At 28.3% G+C, this 18,735-nt stretch overlaps 1 protein-coding gene across 6 annotated transcripts in view; it reads left to right on the forward strand.

Moving 5' to 3' along the window:
* LOC136979914 (splicing factor, proline- and glutamine-rich-like) overlaps nt 1-18,735 on the forward strand; it is a 105,276-nt gene that overhangs the window by 14,995 nt on the left and 71,546 nt on the right. For 4 of the 6 annotated variants that reach the window (XM_067275956.1, XM_067275951.1, XM_067275952.1 and 1 more), the window contains exons 3-6: nt 769-1,064; nt 9,887-9,941; nt 12,103-12,156; nt 18,494-18,629. In XM_067275956.1, the coding sequence (XP_067132057.1) occupies nt 769-1,064; nt 9,887-9,941; nt 12,103-12,156; nt 18,494-18,629 (541 nt within the window). The remainder of the gene's footprint in view (nt 1-768; nt 1,065-9,886; nt 9,942-12,102; nt 12,157-18,493; nt 18,630-18,735) is intronic. The other 2 variants (XM_067275957.1, XM_067275955.1) reach the window with 1 other exon arrangement.

Genomic DNA, 18,735 nt, shown 5'->3' on the forward strand with positions numbered 1-18,735 from the left:
TGAATGATTTTATAAATCACACAATGTAGACCTATATCTGTAATAATTGTTGTAATGGAATGAATAAAAACATTCTCTTCTTCAGCGAATTTTTATTTAAAAAGTAACCTTTGGTTTTATCTGAATAAAAAAACAGGGAAAAGAACATAAGATGGCTTATAAAGAACTCTGAAAATGTTACTTCGTAATTAAATAATTGTTAGAGGATTACAGTTTTTGTTTTTTCCATTATATAGGTGATTTTCTGGCAAATTTATTTAACATGGCTAAAACTTTTATAGATAAATGTGTCACAGAATCTCCAAAACAGATAGCACCATCAGAATTTTAAGTGTTGCCGGGAAAGTTAAGGATTCGTTGCTGGACTTTTTGCATTTAAATGGACCTACATTATTGTAAAATCTTGTATTTCCTGTAAAGACAGAAGAGATTAAGGAAGTTCTTAGTTTTTTTGATTAGTATATAAGCATTTTCTGGTTAAAAAAACAATGGAAATATTGATATTTAGGTAAATTTTAGTTAAAGATTCAAAAAGTTTGATATAAATTAAAAATAGATTTCTATATTTGTCTGTTTTATTCCAATTTGTTAAAGAAAAATGATTCTTTAAAACACAAAATAATGTTAACATTTGTTTATATTGTTCATTAACTATGCTAGATAGTATAAGTACTAGCAATGTTACTGTTTCTGTTGTTAATTTCAAATAAAAGATTATAAAAGTTATATGTATGTATTGTGGCATTACATTTCCTGAAATATTTTCAGTTCACCTAGACCAGTTCTTGTTGAACCATTAGAACAGAGAGATGAAGAAGATGGTCTTCCAGAGAAAAATTTTCAGAAAAATAATAAACAGTATTTAAAAGAAAGAGATATTGGACCAAGACTTGGCGAACCTGGAACTTTTGAGTATGATTTTGCTACCCGTTGGAAACAGCTTTATGAGGTCGAAAGACAAAAGCGGGAAAATTTAGAAAAAGAAATTCTAGAAGCACGACACCAGTTGGAAGAACAAATGGAATACTCGCTCTATGAACATGAAACTAATGTTTTAAGAGAGAGTAAGTTTTGTTTTTTTTATAAGTTGATATGATATTAATTACAGATATCCCTTGCTTAATGCAAGATTTGATTAACATAAAAATTAATTGTGACAATCTCTTTATATACACAGCAGAAGTTTTAATTAACAGGCCTTTAACAGCTGTCTTTACTTAACACAGATATGTTTTTCTTAGCAAATAAGGTGTTGATGAATTTGCTATTTTTGTGCTGAGGGTGATTTCCAATATAGATTTTTAGTATAATTATGAAAGTTTTGAAAATTAATATATTACTTCTAATGTGATGTTATATTCTTTATTTAGTTTATTTTAAAACTTTTTACTTCACATTTTGTTTGCCTAAAATCAAATAGAAATGTGTGTGGATAAAATGCATATTAGGCATATTATATACACTTTTTAAATTTTGTAAAGTATATAAAGTTATATGAGGTCTGTTCAAAAGAAGACTGAACTTTTGTCATACATACTTTTTTTACCGGAATTACAATATTATATATGTTTATTCCCTTTAAAGTACTCCCGTTGCTTGCATTGCACTGTTTTCGTTGTTTATATTCTTAACTTTTTCGTATTTTATTTTCAATATTCTTGCAATATATTATTTCTGATACAAGCTGATATTTGTAAGAATACTACTAAATTTTTAGAGAATCCATAATATTTCACAATTATTTTTTGAAACTCTCTTTCAAAAATAAGAGAAAGCATTCAAAATTATGGAATGTATAGTAAGAATGCTCTGCAGTATCTTAAGAATAAATTGCAACATCATACTGAATAGCAATATATTAGTAGAATTTAATATCTGTCAAATATTAACGAGTTTTATAATATAGAAATAAGAATGAATTAGAAACTGAGAAACCTTTTTATAAGAAACAGTAAGCCTGCAATTGTTTGTAGGAATTTATTTGTTATTTATAACAGATATTTGATATTAAAATGCTACAATGTGGGCATTTTCTATTCAGAAGTAGAATAAGTGGTATATCAGCACTTTGCTGTTTGAACCTGAAATCCTATTGTATAACTGTTCTATATGTAAGTTATTGTCTAAGTTCCAGTCTGGATTAATTTTTTCTTTCAAAATTTTCTAAATTTTAGATTCAAAATTGATTTTTTAATTATTAATTCTTGTGTAAAATGATGACACCCCATTATTATCTTCAGACTGAATATCAGAATTAAAATATCAACTATGATATACCTGGATCATACAGTATTTAGACTTATTAAGTTAATACTACTTGTACCCAGCAAACTTTTTGCTATAAAAATTAAGGTACAAATAAAAAACACAAACTATTAATATAAGAAAAAAATTTCTCAGCATACAACACTAGTACCTAATGAATTAGAAATAGATTTTGCCTTAGTGTTTTCTATATATAGATTTATATAGATAGCTACATAAATTCTGTTTTGCCCCTGGTTAATTCTAACAAAGACTAATATTAACAAAGATGTATTTGTATTTTCTCTTGACATATGGCCTTTATTTCTTTGAAATGGTTCAAATAACCATGTAAATACCTTCATAGTTAATTTGCATGCAGAAATGAATACTTAAATCCATTATATTTAATCAAATGTAGTTATTGTTTTTTTATCTACCCTTAAGAGTTCTTTGCTTAGGCACCATTTTATTCTAAAGAAATTGATGTTAGTTCTGACCAAAATTAATTTTAAATGTCTTCCATTAATAAGAAAATTAAAATATAATTAGAAGTGAATGAATGAATGTCAACTCAGTTATTTTCAAAATTGAACTTACTCTTGTCCAATACATAAAGAACAGCTAAAACAGCAGGTAGAAGTGCCACTATGGCAAGAATACACATTTTCATTTAACCTCTAAACAGAAACATAGGTCTTTTACTATATAATTGGAAATATTGGTCTGAGAGACCTTGTATTTTTGTAGACTTCATGTTATGCATATTTGTTACTAAACAAGAGGTTTTTGATTTTTTGGGTGATGATTAAGCAAAATTATGATTAGTAATTCAAATTTATTCAAAACTAATTTCAGGGTAAAACTAAAGAAATTTTTTAATAAATTATAACTTTTAGTTATTAGTTATTTCACATGTGATACAAACTTTCCTTCAGCACTTTAGTTTAATTGAGTTATTACATTTGATACACTTGTAGGTAGGAACTCTTCTATCCTTGGAGGATGCACACTTTGAACAGGCCTTCCTCTTCTTCAGCTTGTTGCATGAAGTTGATAATCTCCTGCAGCAGTATTTTCATATTCTGGTGTTGCATTCATATCAATTTTGTAATATCTGGGTAGATTAGGAATACTGAGCTGTCTTTTGATATGTGGGTCCAACAGAGTGAGCCAAGCATTTAACAAAATGGAATTTTTTGATGACTGGATTTTCACAATTGCAAATTTTACAAGCGAAATAAGCTCTGGATGATTTACCTGTACTTGTTGAAGAATATCCATAGAGCTCTAAAATTAAGAAAAAATTTATCATGAGAAGCATCAAAAATAGCAATTGAAATTTTGGGTGTGTTTCTTTGTCAAGCAGCTAAATAAGCAAGCTAATGATGTAGTTTGTTTCATATGAAATGATCTGTGTCATTCATTTGCTTACTTAGCTGCTTGACACGGAAATGTGCTCTGTGTAAAGTACATGATATGAAACATCCAGTCTTGCATACCTTTGCATTCAATATATAGTATGAAATATCCAGTCAGTAAGATCTTAACATTTTTAAAAAGCTATATGTATCTTTAAACAGTCACAAACTGAACAATAGCATACATATATAACTACACACACACACACACACACATATATATATATATATATATATGTATGTATGTATAGGTAAGTAGTTGATAACAAGATAACATGGAAAAGCAAGATGAAGCTTGAACAGTTCTTCCACATTATAGCGTAGTGTAACAGCAATGATCTCACAAACTTTTGTTTCTGTTTAGAGAGGTTAAATGAAATTAAACAGTAAAATAGACATAAGATGGCTTATTGACATTAAATACACTTCAAAATGATATATTAAGTATAATTGTAATTTTTCTGCTTATATCTTAACAAATTGGAAATAAATTACACCTAGTATAATCTTTATAAATTTTATGAAAATCAAAGCCAAACAATTAGTGCAATGTATTCACTATTTTTTTGCTACTATTAATAATTAATTTTAAATAAATGGGATTGGAGGTAGAAATTAGGTGCCACTTCTTATCAAAATTAATAATTATTATAATTTAATATTTTTCCAGACTTCTAAATTATATAGTAATTATTAATTTTGATAATAGAGGGTGCCTAACATCTACCTCTAATGCTAAATTACTTACACTCCGCGACAATAGTATAACCCACCCCTCTAATTTTTTATATTTACGGTAAAACTAAATATAAGTAAATAAATTCCTAACGCGCCAGCATTGTTCACTTGATTCTAGAACTATGGTATATATATAGTTACGTTCCGATGTTGCTTTGTTACACAGCGGCAAAGTTATTGGTTTGATAGCGCGACAAAAGTATAACCCATTCGTCTCATTGGCTCAAGCAGCTCGGTGCACTGGACATGTCAATTCATGTTTATACTTGTTTCGTGTCACTCGTAAGTTTTTACGCATAAATAAATTGTTTAAGTTAATAATTGTCTATTTTTTATTTAAAATGCCACGGGGAAAACACTTAAACGAAACTGAAATTGATATAATTAAAAAATTACATTCTGAAAATTATTCTAAGGTCAAAATTGCAAAAATCATCAACAGAAGTCATCGTGTTGTGCGAAATTTTTTAAAAGATCCCGAAAACTATGGTTAGAAAAAAAGGACAGGTTGACCGAGAGCAACTACACCACGAGAAAAAAGATCAATTTTAAGAGTTGCGTCCAATTCTACGCTTACTGCAAGACAAATCGCAGCGGAGGCTGGTGTTGATACGAATTTAAGGAATGTTCAACGTATTATACGTGAGTGTGAACATTTAAAATGTAAGAAATTAACAAAAAAACCGCCGTTGTCTAATAAACATAAAGTAGTTAGATTACAATTTGCAAAAGATCATGTTCAATGGAAAAAAAAGTGGCAAAAAGTTATTTTTTCTGATGAAAAGAAGTTCAATTTAGATGGACCTGATGGTTTTAATTACTATTTTCATGATTTAAGAAAAGATAATTTTATATTGAGCCGTCGACAAGCCGGAGGTGGTAGTGTAATGATATGGTCTGGTATTGGATACTCAGGTAAAATGGATATTAAGTTCTGTTCTGGAAAAATAAATAGTAAACGATATATAGAAGTAATAAATGAGCAAATTAACTCTCATGCAATGCGAATTGCTGGTCCTAATTTCATTTTTCAACAAGATAATGCCAGTATCCATCGTGCAAAGGTAGTTAGAGACTACTTTACTGAAAAAAAATATTCAAGTTCTTGAATGGCCAGCGTATTCTCCTGACTTGAACATAATTGAGAATTGTTGGGGAAATTTATCACGAGCTGTCTATCGTGGATCAAGACAATTTACTTCTGTTGAAGAGTTAAAGAAGGTGATAGTTGACGAGTGGCAAAATATAAATCAAGACATAATTAAAAAGCTATATGACAGTTTACCGGACCGAATGATTGAGGTGATAAGTAAAAGTGGTGGATTTACTAAATATTAATCTATATGAATGATTATGGTTTGTTATATTTTTCTCGAATTTTTATTTAAATTTCATTACCTGGGTTATACTTTTGTTGCACTGCAAAACTCAATATCATTTGTATTTGGTTAATTATGCATTTAATAAATAATGTATTGGTAGTATAATAAACTTACTAACACCCAACTTTATCAGATATGAAAAAATTAGGGGGGTGAGTTATACTTTTGTCACGGAGTTTAAAATCTAAATATTAATAGTAACTGAAAATAGCCTGATATACGAGGGCTATTTTTTAAATAAGGTCCGTTTGTGAATGAAAGTGAGAATAATGCGCAATCACGGCAGTATGCATACGCTTCTGCTCCGAGCAAGTTTGGCGCGCGTTTTGACGCCATTTGCAGCCATATCGTCTGTCTGTGTGCCGAGCTGTAGAAGTTTAAAATGTTTAAGAAAATCAAGTCTCCCACCGACTGTGAGATACGATCTGTTATTCGATTCTTGAATGCAAGAAACTTTGCAGCAGCGGAAATTCACCGTCAGATTTGTGAAGTGTACGGTGATAATGCTACGAGTGACAGTAAAGTTCGAAAATGGGTAAGAATGTTCAAGGTTAATGTGCACGATGAGCCACGCCCTGGCCGACCTTCTCTGATTTCTGAAGATTTGATTCATGATGTGGATAACAAAATTTGAGAGGACCAACGATTCACGATTTCAACGTTATCAATTGAATTTCCACAGATTTCAAGATCAGTTTTGTATACCATTGTTTCGGAGAAACTGAATTATCGAAAATTGTTTTCTCGGTGCGTTCCAAGACTGCTTTCTGATGATCACAAAACAAAAAGATTAAACAGTGCTTTATCGTTTTGACTCGATATGATCACCCACAAAGTCCAGACCTTGCACCCAGTGATTTTTCACTTGTTTCGATACTTAAAGGAGTTCCTTGGTGGTCAACATTTCAACGACGAAGGAGAAGTGAAAACTGCAGTCGTGGATTGGGCTTCTTGACAGGCGGCAGATTTCTTTGAAGTTGGAATTCAAAAAATTGTTGAGCGGTATGACAAATGTTTAAACAAAATGGAAATTATGTAGAAAAGTAGATAAAAGTGTGTAGAATATAGAAAAAAATATATTTTAACGATATTTACGGTATTTTTCTTCTTATTAAAAAATGGACCTTATTTAAAAAATAGCTTTCGTATTACAGCAATTGTTTGGTTTTGATTTATAACATCAGATTTTGAGATGTTTTTTATGTAATTTTATGAGATATATACTGAACTTAGATATTTCTCTGTCATAGTGTGATACATTAGGTTATTTAACTGTATGATATTGATTGGAGATAATTTATTGGGCTGAAATTTAAAAAAATTTAGACCTATAAATTTCACTGTTGTCTGTCTGCCTCTATGTCCTCCTGTAATCTTGAGAATGATATATTAGATATGAACGTCAAGACCAGATATGGAAAGGTTAGGCACAGGAGGCCCTCATTAACTATAGACTGGAAGTCATGTGATTTCAATTCAAAAATTTTCTCCTGAATGGATTTACATAGATGACTGACAAGACTCTTGTTGTAAGGAAAAGTATGATGTACAGGAGTAAGACTACTAATTAGGGATGGAGAACATACCTGTATTTTAAATTAAATAAATTTAAAATATGATTAAAAATTGCAGCCCAGCATTGTGAAGATGTCCCAATAAGTTTTACTCATAACTATAGTTATTGTGCAGTATTTAATGCTGAATACTAGAGACTTTTGTACCTGGGGGGTACCTCTTAATTTGTTTTTCTCTTAAGATTTAAAGTCACCATTGATGATAAGAATGTTTAATCAATTAACTGTTACAGTATTAAAAAAAATTAGTGAAATTGGGCTTAACAAGAGGGTGTGATTTTTGGGAGAGTGCACATCAGTGATGGGATGATTAATCAGAATCAGAAAAATCTTCACATTTTCTGGGAATTGAGAAAATCTTGTCACAATTTTCAATTCTTAAAAGTGATTTTTTTACATTTTATTAGAAAATTTAATTATTTGTTTCACTTGACGATTAAAAATTTTTTAAAATTATGATATTAATAATTAAATATTAGTTTACTGGAAACTTTCATGTTGACAAAGCAGAGTCTGTGACACCCCCCATACACAAGGTGACATGTCACAGTGGATTCTAACCATGCTCTAACTGTCCCCATTTTAGGGGAGATAGTGTCTTTAGGATTGCCATCCAGTTAGTTTGACTGGATCTGTATTCATTATGTGTATATGTGTATAAAGGATGTAACAGATAGGGGTATAAAAATTTGAGAGGTTGTAGAGATGTTATAACCCCTCAAATTTTATACATATCTTTCTGTTACGCCTTTTATATTAAAAGCAAAGTTTGAGAGGTGTTACTGCCTTACATAAATGACCTAAATTTAAAAATTAATTTTATTTTCTTTTTAGTTTTGGTTTCAGTGTAAAGGTCAGAGTTTTAATTATTATTTTTAATAATTTTCATTTAATTAATTTTGCTTGCATTTTTTGAATCCTTAATTTCGATTTTTTAAATTAATTGCAACTTTTTATTTCTTTTGCAACATAACGGTAGAAATTGTTTGTGTTGTTTCACACAAAAGATAATCAAATTTAAATTTATTTTGATTGTTTAGTAATTTCATTAATTTTTGTTTTATAAATTTTTTTTTTAAAATTTTAATTATAAGTGAGCTAACATTGAACTACAAGTTTTATAAAGTCATATTTTGGCTGAAATTTTGGGATAGGTCTTTTTTTTTTTTAAACAAAAGTATGGTATAACATCCTTTTTTTGTAATATTTTGGGGGATTTTGTAGCCATTTTCCATCACATTTTGAAATTGTTAGGTTTTTTTTAATTTTGTTTAACCTTGCCATGTCACAATACTAGGGATTGGCTTGACCCTAGGAGAAGCTTAAAGCAATAAAGTTTTGGCACAGGTTTTTGAAAGGAAAACCTATAAAGATGGAATCTTCACTTCTACCTTCAGTAAATCGTAATTTTTTAAAAAATTTTATGTGCCTTCAATTATATATGCTGCCCACCAGTGGCTGATTGGATAAAACCACTGAACACTGGAAGTTTGTTGTAGGTTTGCACTTGCCATTGGACTGGCCATGTGGCTTAGAAGTTAGTAACATCTAAATAGGGGCCAGCTTTCCATAAAAGACCTCCCGAGAGCCATTCCTTCCTTGGTAGATTGCCTATATGTTGCATTACCTTAATTAATTAAAATCAAACCAATCAATTGTATACTTTAAGACAGATAATCCAACTATGTGAGAAGGATAACTATACAACTTTTTAGAAAGGTGAATCTTAAATCTCAGTTTGAAATACTGTTGGCTGCAATTACAAGGTTGGAAACTATAGGGATTCAGCTGTGTCATGTCCAAAGATTGTAGATGATATCCGGGCAGAGCTGTGTCAAGCCAATGATCCAGTAGCACAGATCATTTCTAGAGAGTTCTTTCAATGAACAAGGAGTTTAAAACAATGAAGAAAATTGAAGCCATTTTTAATGGAGAGGTAGACACATTTGAAGAGGATGAACTCAAGCAGTGACATCAACCTTTTTTGTGATACAGAAAGATCATTCAGCAGATACAAAGTTCTACTAGCAGACAATTGTTGATCTTTCAAGTTTGAAAATTTACATTGACATATGGTAATACAGTGCAGTCATGAAGTCTAACAGTGCCATGTATGAAAGTTGATTATTAAAATATTATGAGATTAAAGAAAATCTGGATTAACCTCAGTTAATGCTTATTTTCTGAAAATTTTAGGTCATATTTTCAGGTTTTTGGGGCTTTAATACCTGCTTATTTTGCCATTTTTTAGGTCTTAAAAATCTGAGCCTTAATCATTAGTAATAAGTTTGTTAAATTTATGTAAACATGATTAATATCAGTATCAAAATTTGATTGGAAGAGTTTTGTTTGATGTAATAGAATTGAAGTAGAAAATGCAGGAAGAACAAAGTTATGCAAATGTTAATCATTGTAGTGGATTATAGTGATCACTATAGTATATAAATGATAATTTTTGTCAGAAAATTGTGAAAATAATAGTTCATGTTTTTGAAGTTTGTACTTATAATTTTATTTTTTTATACAGAATTACGCCATATGGAAGAGCAAAGTACTCTTCTACAAAGAGAGAGAGATATCAGGTATTTAAATTTTATTTATAAATTTCTTAGCATTGCATTGGATTTTAATTTATTTACTGTTATCATAGAAAATCTTTGACTTCTTGCATAGATGATGTATGTAATAATTGTTTGTGATTATCATATCATTCTTAAACTTTTGATATTGTAATGACTTTCCAACTTAATAATATAAATCACTTTATTAAATTGCTTGATTATTCACTCTAATTTTGACTGATGTAATGTAACAAGAGAATGTCAGAAATATCAGTTGGCTGTATAAACATTAGAATGTGTATTGAAATTTTTCATGTGAATACAAATTTAACTAACTTCATAATCAACACAGAAAAAACTTAAGAATATCAAAAGGATATATATAGCAATAATATATAATAATAATAAATTCATTTCTTATGAATATTAAAAGTTTATTAATAAACATTAGTAATGAATCCTTTAAAATAAACTTCAAATGAGTCAGTTCTTATTTTTTAAATGTGTGTGCTTTAGCAAGAAATTTAACTTTCAGCTGTTATTAAGCTGACAATGATGTTTGTTGAATTTATTAGTTAATATCATTCAGATGTTGTAACTGCATTATAAAATTATTACTAAATCCAGCACAATAAATAATGTGTGCTGGATTTTGAGATTTATAAGTATATTTATTAACAGACTTTAAAAACTATAAAATGAGTGTTATGGCCATCAAAAATTACCTTCTTAATATTGAAATGAATCACAAACACACTTTAAACAACTTTTAAAGTGTGTTTGTGATTCATTTCAATAAATAAAGACAATAAGCTGTTAAAATGTAAATTTTCTGTAAATGAAGTAAATGCATTTTTTTGAAATTATGTTTCGAATGAAGTATTTTTAACAGTACAATTGATATGATTTTCTATATTTTTTGATAAAATTTTTGGCATGGATATTATATGCAGAAATTGTAATGATTATATTGTAAATTAATAAAATAGAAAATTGGGAATGTTTTTATAAGAATTCAGAAATACAACTTGTTATTTTTCTGTTACTTATTTTGGTGAAAAATTAATTTTGACAATTAATAGTTACAGAAGTTTAGGATTTCAATTTAATGCTTAATTATAAGTTACTAAAGTTAAATTATCCATAGAAGTTAAATTGTGTGGCATGATAAAAGAATAGTACACATACTTGATTGAGATAGAACTTGAATTTCATAAATTATGCAAATTCATTAAACTGTTGTGAACATATGGCACAGAAATAAACTAACTTTTTCAAAGAAACAAATTTTTAAAACAACTTGCAAAATATTAATTATTTTTTCTAATTTCCCTATGGTTTTGCTCTTAAAACAAAATTTTAAAATTATACATATTTGAATAAGGTAAAAGTTGGTTGTTTTCAGAAACAATTTCAGATTTACTTCAAAGTTTTTCTTGGTTAATTTATTATAAAAATAAAATTTAATTATAATTGAGAATAAATTTCTTTATAGATAATTTATATAATTTTAGTTGTATAGTTTAAAGAAATTATGAATTTAGTAAGAGCATTGTTAGTAAAAAATTAAATTGTTCAGTAATTTTAGCATTGAATTTATGAAGTGTAATTACAGATTTATCAAAATTAAAATAAAATTAATTGGTTATAATCAAAAATTATTTGACTATTAATAGTTCTCGGACAAATTGATTTTTGTTTTATTGTGAATAGAATTGATATGTTAAGATCTATATTTATTTTAATTTTGATAAAATGTATTTTATTAAGGACTCAAAAATTTTGATGATAAATCAGTTATCATTTGAATGTATTAAAGAAAATAATTTATAAACTATTTACTTAAAAAAGATTAAGTATTATTATAACTGGTGGATGATTTTAATTTATGATAGTTTAGATTTTGGCTTTTAAATTAAATTATGATAGATTTGAAATATTTAAAGCAATATTTCAATTTAAGATTTTAATCCCTTTTTTGAGATTGTATTTGCATTTATTAGTTATCATTTTTTGATTTACGAGTATAAAAGATAAATAATTGCTAAAGTGCAAAAGATTAAAAATTGCCAAATTAAAAAAAAAATTCTGAAAGTAATTACTTTAAATATTTGAAATATATTTTCAAAGAGGTGAGAGGGGGAGAGAGAGAATTTCAATTAAGATCTTTATTCGTTTCTAGCCCTTGGTTCAACCAAAGAAATTTTTCTCCTGTTAAAGTTTCACCATATGAATCGTAGGTATTGATTTTGAAAGCTAAGTAATTCTTGGAAATTTCTAGATTAAAACAATCAAATTAACTATTTTAAATGAATGAAAAATGAATTTGTAACTAAATATACTTGTTCTTCTATAAATCATAACAAACTTTTGTTTGTTTTATTGCATATTGAATTTTGCTCTTGTATTAATTTAATAATCATAATTTTCTCTGTTGCTTTAGTTTATAGTATAAGTTATTTGATTTTGACATAATTGTTGTTTCTGATTAATCATTTAAATCAAAAATTTAATTACATTTAACAAATATATTAAACCATTACTGCATGAGTTTTTTATGATGCAAAAAATGTGTGGTTAATCTAGGATCAGTATTTTACTAAAAAACATGCCAAAAATCTATATAAACTGGTTGACATTACCAGATAAGGTCATTGTATCAGATCTGCTACAAGTTGGGGTTAGGCATGTAAATCATATGAATTAGAAATCAGCCATATTTATTATTTTTTCCTTATATATTAGTGTGAAACAGTTCTTGTTTTTGTGTAAATAAAGGTTTGCAAGTGTGAAAGGTAAGGTGCAAAATCTTACCTATCACACTTCACAAAGCTTAAGCTGTTGCACCATGGTAAGTTGTAGCATTGGCATCTCTCTGACCAGAATGGCCAATGGCCTACCTGATCAATCTGAACAACTTTAGATGGAATGTAAGCTGTTGGATCTTTTATTTTTCTGTTGAATTGCTGTCTTGATGATTACACTTGATCTTCCATGTTTTGGAAGATTTTTTATCTTTAGATACTATATTGAAAAGTTTGCTGACTTCTTTATGGAAGACTGCCAGTGACATGACTGAAATTTCATGGCTTTACATAAAATTTGTGTTATCTTCATTAGATTTTTTCAGGCATTGTTACTACTATTCTCTGATGAATTATCTTGATCTTGTGAGAATTGATAATCTGTATCAACAACACTTTCATAATTAGAGATCTATTCTGCTACTTCAAAAATTCTGAGAATTGAGAATTTCGTTGCTAGACCTCCCAAAATGAGTAAGCTGGAGACTTGTTTAGAGATGATGAGCAAGAAAAAATATGTTGAAAGAATACAGGAAACAATTATGTGTTTGGATATTTGTTCTTAGCTACAGTGGACAGTGCTGCAAGATAGAAGTTGCTATACGTCTGAAGAAAAGATTGGCATTTGGTTTTTGTAGTGTGTGTGTGTATATATATATATATATAAACAAAACGTGTCACATTGTGCAAATAAAATGATACTTCCTAAAAGTAAATTGTATTATGAGTTACCACATACCTTACATTATTGCCAAGAGTTTGTTTGTATATCTATCATTGTATGGTGGCTGTTGGAGATCTGGATTTGTCTAGATCTCCAACAGCTGCCATGGAGAGAAGCATACAGATCTTAGAACAGCACCTGAAAGGTTACAAACAGTCCATAGCCAGAGTGAATGAACTAATTAAACAATTAGAAAAAATTTTCTTAAGGAACAGTGAATATATAACTGTCTTTGATTTTGTTTCAATGTATCCTATTAGGTTAGATGTATCCTATTAAAAAACAACTATTTTTAATTCAATACAATTGACACAGTCTCACCACTGAGAGAGAGATCTTGGAACTAACACACAATTTGTGTTTTACTTCTTTTTTTAAATTAAACAACTAGTGGAAAAGGCCAACCTATTTTAATTAACATGACACGTGTAGCAAATCTGATACATGCTTCAGATCTGCAAAAATCTTATTACATGTTTAAATTAATGGCATGACCATTTGCAGACCAGAATATATACTCCATCATGCAGTTATGGGCTATTACATATAAAATCATATTATCTATAAATCTTATTATTTAAAAATCTTATCATTAGTCTTATTAGGCAAATAAAATTAATTTCTAAAAACCTTATTTTTCAAGATTGTAAATATTGATTATAAATCTAAGAATTATGATTTTTAAATATGGATCATAGAATTAAAAAATTAATCAAAAAATTTCTATAAATGAAAATTGTTTTCTGACATAAACTGTGCAAAGATAAATTGTCTGAAACATATGAGGATAGTTGAAGTTCTTTGAAAGATAATCAGTAAAAGAAATACATACAAAATATATCATTTCCATCAAATTATTCTTGAAACAATCAGTTTTATAACTAATCAATTTGTTAAATTCTAGTTTTAAATATTTTTATGAAGTGAAATCCCTTTTTCTCCCATAGACTGTATCTCCCAAGGGAATGGGACATGTTTTGTTGGTGGGAATATAGTTTGCCTCCATGCTGCATTAAGAATTTAAAAAATGTCATTGTTTTAAATTTGTAACTTACATTTGCTTTAGTTTACCTGAAATATTAAACTTAAGTGGATTAAACTTTTTAGCTATTTTGATGATTTTAGATACATTGTAAGTGAAAGAACACGTTTCAAAGATAAAACTTGTAATGAACTACTTAATATAATAGCAGTCAGTCCTCAACTTGGTGTGCTTAGCACAATCAAAACTAGCATATTAAAGAAAAGTTTGAAAACAGTTAACATACAATTAGCCATACTTGATAATGGTACAGTATGAGAATTACTGTTAAATGTAATACTGTAATGTGTAATAAATACAGACTATAAAAACAATATCTTGTAAGTTTGGTCATATTTAATTACACCTTTTAGATAGATCTCAGAACAGAACTTTGTTATAACTTTGGAATTGTCTTTGTTTCTAAAAAAAGATTTCAATAGAAATTAGCATGGAGATAAAATTCTAATGAAAAGTATTTTATATTAAAACAAGCAATTATTTATTGTGACATCATCACAATGCCAGGCTGCAATTTTTAATTAATTTTTAAAATATATGCTATCCACCTCTGTAGTATCTTGCTTCTGTACATGAACTTTCCTTTAATAATATAGTTGTGCTGGTCATCTATCTAATATCTTTCAGGGAAAATTTTTTTAAATGAAATAACATGACTTTTGTTTGCATCGGAAATTTGTATATAGTTAATTGGGCCTCCTGCCCCAAGGTTTCTATATCTGGTCTTGTCTTTCATCTATTTAACTTTGTTCTTGAGATTAAAGGAGGACAGACAAACAGATGGACAATAGTGGGAATTTATAGGTCTACAATTTTTTAAAATTGCAGCCCGATTAAAATAAATTTATAAAAAGTTTAATGAAATATAAGTTTGCAAACATAACTTATTATGAAAATTATTAAGCTTGCTTGCAGCTTGTTAGGCAATACAGTATCAGACCAAATATCTGGCTTCTAGTAAGTTGGAATTTCCAGAAAAGTGGCTATTTTTGAAATTGGCAGTAGTAGTACAAAATTAGTTTGGCATGTAGGTGCTTTCTTTTGATTTTCATGGCATATGACACTAGTTTCAGTGTGACTGCTGGCATATGGTGTGTTAAATACAATTTAATTCTTTACTTTCCATTGTTCAATTTATATGTAAAGTATATATTTAGTCTGTCTCTCAAACTGGAAAATCAGACATCTGGACCACTTTTGATTCTCAGCTTTCCACATTCTTAATTCAGTATTGTATTTAAATATAAAAGTATGATTGAAAATAAAGAAAGTCATTGTTTATTCAAAAGTTTTATAGTTGGCAAGAGCAGAAAGTGTAAATGTATTGATGGCAAAATATTATTTGCATTAAGCATTTAATTATTCATATATGATCTTATCAGAATATCTTAATTTTGAAATTAAAGTTTTTTTTTTACATTGTGAAGATATGCAAAATTCTTTGTTTATCTAAATTTACTTGAAATTTAATTAGTTTTTTAATTTCAAATTCCTTTATTAAAAATTTGAATTGTTATGAAGGAATATAAGGTATGAAAAAGGAAATCCACAAAATTATCAATAGAATTGATTAACATAAACATTTTTCTTCCTCATATTCAAAGAGAATTGTAAAATTGATATTTTGATATGGACTATAAAAAGCTAAATACATATAAATTAAACAACGGAATTAAATCCTATAATTATATAGACTAATAAAAAAAATAAACACGTAGAAATAATAAAGTTAATTTTTATAAGTTTCTTTTGTGTGTTTGCATTTTCTGTTCTGGTGGTAGTTAATTGTTTTAGGACAGTGTACAGCAGGGATGGGCAACTGGCGGCCCCCCGCGCTGCATGCGGCCCGCGTCATATAAAATATGAATAAATATATCAATTTTCCAGCTTAAGCAAGTATGCTGGAAAAATTTAAACATTATTTTCTACAACTTATGTATGTAAATAGTTTTTCCGTGTTTTAATTTTTACTAAATTCATCATGAAACCAGGTAACACACACATCGAAACTAATTTAAAACTAGCAGTGACGAATATTTAATCAAATATTTCTGATATATTATGTCTACATCAGTTCCAGAAGCTAAATTAAGTATACATATGCTAATTTATAATTATATATGAATAAATAATTGTGATTTATTGGCATTCCCCCCTCTTTTCTCTTGTATGTGGCCCACGTCAGTTCAAAAGTTTTAAAATGCGGCCCTTAGAAAAAGGTTGCCCATCCCTGGTGTACGGCATTAAATTTTAACTCATTGCTGTTAATGAAAAATTTCATTGTTGGATCTGCATGAGGCCTTTCCAAACGTCTTTGTGTTTGGATTTTTGGTGGTGTTGAATTTTTCATTGTCATTGTTGAAACCTCAACTTTTTAAAAAAATTATTTTTTCATTTATATATTTTCCTACAAATCTGTTCCATTGTATTTTCTAGAAGAATTCAAAAAGTCCACAAATTTTAAAGTTTTATTAGGTAATAAACAGCAAGGGAAAGATTGAAAATATACTATTACAGGATTGGGTGTATGTATTGGTGGTCTTTGTGGGAAAATGCTGTAATTTTTTAAGCTTTTTAGAAACAAGTTGTGTTTGAAAATTTGATGGAAAGATATTTTAGACAGTGTGTGTATGCATGCAACAATAAACATGGTACAGTGAAATTCCATTAACATGACATTTTGTTTGCTAGCAAACTGATAAGCTGGCATGTCCAGCTCATCTTTGGGGTGAGTATCAGTGTACTGTGTATTTGTCTGTATTTATATGCAACAAGGTAGTCAGTTAATTAAAACTAAGTAATGATTAAATTTAATAATATTTAATTTAAATTTAAAATTCTGGCATTTACATTGAAGCAAACTAAAATCAACATTAATTAATTAAATTAAAATTAAAATCAAATCAGTTGAAACATAATATTTCACAAAGTGTAGATAAAGTACTTGTTGTCATCTTGATTGGTTTGGTTATATTTCATCCAGGCAGTGACAGTTGAGTGTATTTTTACAGCACTTCTTAGTAAAGTGTTAGTTTTGATTTTGGTTGGTGATGATGGAACATTTTACCTTTAATATGTAAAATATATAGAATATAGATATAAAACATAGAGTAGATATAGATAAGAGTATAAAACACAAAGTAAGATTAGACAGTTCTTGTTTCAAACCAATCAAAGATAGTAATAATCTGGAAAAAGTTAGTGTGTTAAATGATCATAAAAGGTGAACTTGTAGTTTTACATGCAAAAACATGTAAAATTGTGTCCAGGGAATCTAAAAAATTCTATTGTTTGATAAGTTGGCATATTCAATAACCTGGCATTGCACAGTTCCAATGATACTGGATTAATGGAATGTCACTTAATTTGGTTTCAGATTGATAGCCTTGGAAGTGCTGGGAAACACTGAGACAGTCTGGAGTGGTCCCCATGTAGACGAATTGAATTGTATTTTTTGAAAAATTAAATTTTTTTCTAGGACATGTATATGTACACTCTGTATATTGTGCTATAAAATTAGTTGATGGAAATCAATGCAAGTTTTTTCTTGGCTTTTTTAAGTAAAATTATTTTTTCAGATATTTTTCAAAATATAAAAAAAAGTATATTGCATTAAATAAAGCCTGAAAAAAAAGTGAAGATGAATTTCTATAAATTTTGTGTTGTTTTAATAGGTCAAGTATTGATTCAAATGATAGCTTTAATATGATTTATATGTAATTTGAGTCTTTAAATCAAGATCTAATTTAGCTTTAGATTTATAATACATTGGTAAATAGATTTATTTATAATAAAATTTTATTAGATATAGTTAATTGAATTAATGAAAATGAAAATATTAATGTACTGTACATGTAATTAAGTGAATTTGCATTTATATACTAACTTCAAAATGCTCAGTTCTGTAGTAAGTAAAGGAATTTGAAAATTGCAAAGTTTATAATACACAATATGATTTTTAAATTATGAATTGAAATATAAAATATATACATTTGTTTTTTAGACGAGAGGAAGAACGCCGTCGAGATGAGCAGCGCCGGCAAGAAGAACTTATGTTGCGCCAGCAACAAGAAGAAATCTTAAGACGACGAAGTGCTGAAGAAATTCGTCGTCGCCAAGAGGATACCCTCATGATGCAGGTAAAATAATTTTATTGCTAGTTTCCAAATGTATTATTAACCTGTTGCATTAGTAAAATATCTGTTATAAAAATTGAATTTATAAACAATAATAAGATTTTTAGTT

The sequence above is a fragment of the Centruroides vittatus genome, unplaced genomic scaffold (genome assembly GCF_030686945.1).
Source record: "Centruroides vittatus isolate TY-2023 unplaced genomic scaffold, ASM3068694v2 contig_651, whole genome shotgun sequence".
Taxonomy (NCBI): Eukaryota; Metazoa; Arthropoda; class Arachnida; order Scorpiones; family Buthidae; genus Centruroides; species Centruroides vittatus.